At 31.5% G+C, this 3,411-nt stretch overlaps 1 protein-coding gene across 1 annotated transcript; it reads left to right on the forward strand.

Annotated features, from left to right (window-relative positions):
- The first annotated feature begins 1,337 nt into the window (after positions 1–1,337).
- LOC113862119 (protein FANTASTIC FOUR 2-like) lies at positions 1,338–2,264 on the forward strand. The gene has a single exon (XM_027495256.1). The coding sequence runs from the start codon at positions 1,338–1,340 to the stop codon at positions 2,262–2,264; it is 927 nt and encodes a 308-aa protein (XP_027351057.1).
- Positions 2,265–3,411: the final 1,147 nt, after the last annotated feature.

Below are 3,411 nucleotides of genomic sequence, written 5' to 3' on the forward strand. Positions count from 1 at the left end.
GTTATTATAAATTTTTTCTAAACCAATTTTAAAAATTATTTAACTATTCCTACTCGTTAATTTGACAAAAGAATACATGATTTCTTCTGTCCTATCTAACTGTGTTTCATTCTTTTATCAATAAAAAATAAAATATAATTCAAATGGTTTCTACGTATAAAATTTTACCAATAATGAAAATTTATAATTTATATGAATTACTTTACAAATTATTACAATAAATAGAAAAAAGGATTTCAAGTTTAATTTGAGCTCAAATTTACATGAAATTTTTAGATAGATAATTTTAATTTATTTTTTACTTCATATATTTTTCGTAATCAAATCTTTGAATTAGGAAAGTTATCAAGAATAATATCATATAAGTAGTTTTTCAAATTGTTACAACTAAACTACATTGATTTTTAAAATCATCAATCATTATTTTTTTTTTCAAAATCATCCATTAAATCAAAGAAAACCATGTAGACTATCCAAAAATATATAAAGCTTTTAGACAGGTTATATATTAAATTTGAGTTTCATTCTAGAGTAAATTTTTAGAGTTATTTTTATGATTTCTTCCTTTAATTTAGTCATATTTAACATGATAAAGATATTTATTCTTTTAAAATTCATAATGATCATATAATATATTTTATTTTTATTTAAAATATAATTTTATTTCATTAATAAACACACAATGCAGAAAAAATTATTAATATTACATTAATTCGTAACCATATTTATTAGTTGAAATGATAAAGATCTGGTATATTTTTGTGGACATAAATTTTGGTAAGTTTTATTAAAAAAAAATTGTATCATGAGAGATTAATTTTCTTTAAATAAATATGCTTGATTTTTATTTAAGTTAGTCAAGATTTAAAATTACTTTCCTATTTTTAGAGAGCTAGGACTTTACACAAAGGTTATGATTTGACATTCATCAAAGGGGTGTAAAATGGACAGTGAGAAACAATAAAAAATAAAAAAATGCGATAATAATATATATATATATATATAAAATAGTTGCTTTGCGCACTACGTACAATGATGAAGTTACAAAGGTTGCTTTACCGTTGCCACTATATATTGAGACCCACCGTTTTCACTTCTCATTCATGTCCATTCCCTTCTCTCTTCCTCTTCTTCTTTCTCTTTCTAAAGAAACTTTACATTACCTTCAATTTGAGCCAAAACTCAACAATAAAACTATGATTCTCTTAACACCCTCATCCTCTCTTTTCACTCTCCACTCGTAAATTCCTCACCTCAGCATTTTTAAGTTTTTAACTCAACTCCCCTGTTTTCCCCCTTTCCCCTGCTTTTCACATTTCCATTGTGGATAACGCACGATGTCTTCCTCAAGTGTGTGCCAAGGCTTGCAATCTTGTCTCGAACCCCGCGTGATTGAACCACGTGTACTTAGCCTCAAGCTCGCACCACCCAACTTTTCTCAACCCTCTGCCTCTGCCATAACCAAAACCAACACAGTTTCTTCACCCTCAAACTCTGAGAAACCCCTCATCAACAATGAATGTGACACAAAGGACACAATTCCCAACGTGGGTGGTTGGAGTTTCCTTCAATCTCTCTCTCACTGTAACAACAAAACAGAGGAACAAGTCTATGTCCACCCCACCGTTAAGCGTTCCTCTTCAATGCTGAGTGAAAAGAGCTTGGAAATGTGCACTGAAAGCCTTGGAAGCGAGACTGGTAGCAATGCTGGTGAAAGCAGTGATGAAATTTCCTTGTTTTACTTTGACACTAGCAACACCACTACTCTTAACACCAATTGTGAATCTAAAAGGGTGAACAGAGCTTGCAACTTTCCACCACCATTGACTTCAATCACTGATCTTGGTGGGGTTCATGTTATGCCTCGTCGTGAAGGTGGAAGGCTTATATTGGAAGCTGTTGCTTCTCCTTCCCCTCGCCCTTATTTTCATGCAGAGCGTGGTGATGGAAGGCTCAGGCTCTCTTTGTTTGAGAGTTTTTCTGTTTCTGATGGTGAAGAAGAAGTGGGTGATAGTGAAGAAGGTGTTGATGAGGAAGATGAAGGTGAAAATGAGAAGAAGAAAGAAGAAGGAGAAGGGTGTGGTGAAGAAGATAATGGGGTAGAGGATGAGTTGGAAGAGTGTGTTGAGAACGTGGAAGGTGAAATGGGAGTGAAAAAGTTCGCAAGGCCAAGAAGCAGGTGCAAGCAAAGTGGGAATAGAGACATTTTCGGTGATGGCTTAGCTAATTTGAGCTTCCCTCTGTTTCTCTCTGTCTCTGAATAGAATTTGGATTACTATTATTATCCCTCTCTCTCTCTCTCTCTCTCTCTCTCTCTCTCTCTGTAGTTTTTGTTTTTTATTTTAGGATTTCGACCCTTATGATTGGAAGACTGGTATTTGAAATTTCTGAATGTCCTAATGTTAGTTAGTTATTATAGTTATTAGTTATGTTGGACATTGTCCTTCTGTGCTCCCATCTATGTGGCGCTTCTTGCTGTTTTATTCTTTTCTTTTTAATATTTTATTTTTGGTTTAGTGTTTCTGTTTTATTTTATTTATTTTTAACTTTTTGTGCTCATAGAACGCCCCGAAAACAAAATTCGTTTCGGAAAAATTAGAAGCTTGATTAGCATAACAGACGCCAGAAAAAGATAAATAGCAGAAAAAGCTAGCCGTGGGGTTACCAACGAAACCGTGGACCCCAAACACTATTCCAAGAGTCACACTTAGTGCTTTATGTTTCAAAAGAAATTTTAAAAAAAGTGATATTTATATTTCGAAAGAGATTAGTCTTAATTATAAGGAATCATTAGAACAACAAATGAAAAAAAGTAAAATATCTGGATTCAAATTTTAACAGTATAAACAGTTAATAATAATAAAATTTTATTAAAAAAATATTTATTATATTTTTATAAATTCAATATAATAATTATGTATTTTTTTTTATTTGTAAATACTTAAACTTAATTTTAAAAGGTGAAGTTAACATAATTTATAATTTATAGATGGATTAATGTTTACATGTTTTTCCATGTTTTAAAACTGTGTATTAATATTTTGATTACCAAATTTTGTCACGGCATTGGTGTGGTTTTTCTTTTCCCCGTCGATATCCAAATTTATGAGGTAGTCCTTTTCTTTGTCATAATAAGCCTTGGTTGTGTTGACAATGTTTATGGTAAAACTCTATTAAAATATGAGCATATTTCAAGTCCCACGTGACTCTCTAAAGACAGTGCCTATTACAGGAAAATGCCTATGCAATAATATTCGTTACATTGTTTGTTTTCAAATGGAAAATCAGGTAGTAAATCTCACTCCTTAACAATTGGTGTATCCTCTTAGCTTTTGAACCGTATGCACTCATTCAACCTCAAAAGTCATTATCTAAGTCACCCGTTTAAACTGTTGAATAGTTTTAATGATG

Source organism: Abrus precatorius, unplaced genomic scaffold, assembly GCF_003935025.1.
Source record: "Abrus precatorius isolate BTA unplaced genomic scaffold, Abrus_2018 Scaffold3, whole genome shotgun sequence".
NCBI classification, from domain to species: Eukaryota; Viridiplantae; Streptophyta; class Magnoliopsida; order Fabales; family Fabaceae; genus Abrus; species Abrus precatorius.

Coding starts and splice junctions, on each gene's coding strand:
- LOC113862119 (XM_027495256.1), top strand. CDS start 1,338: ATGTCTTCCTCAAGTGTGTGCCAAGGCTTGCAATCTTGTCTCGAACCC.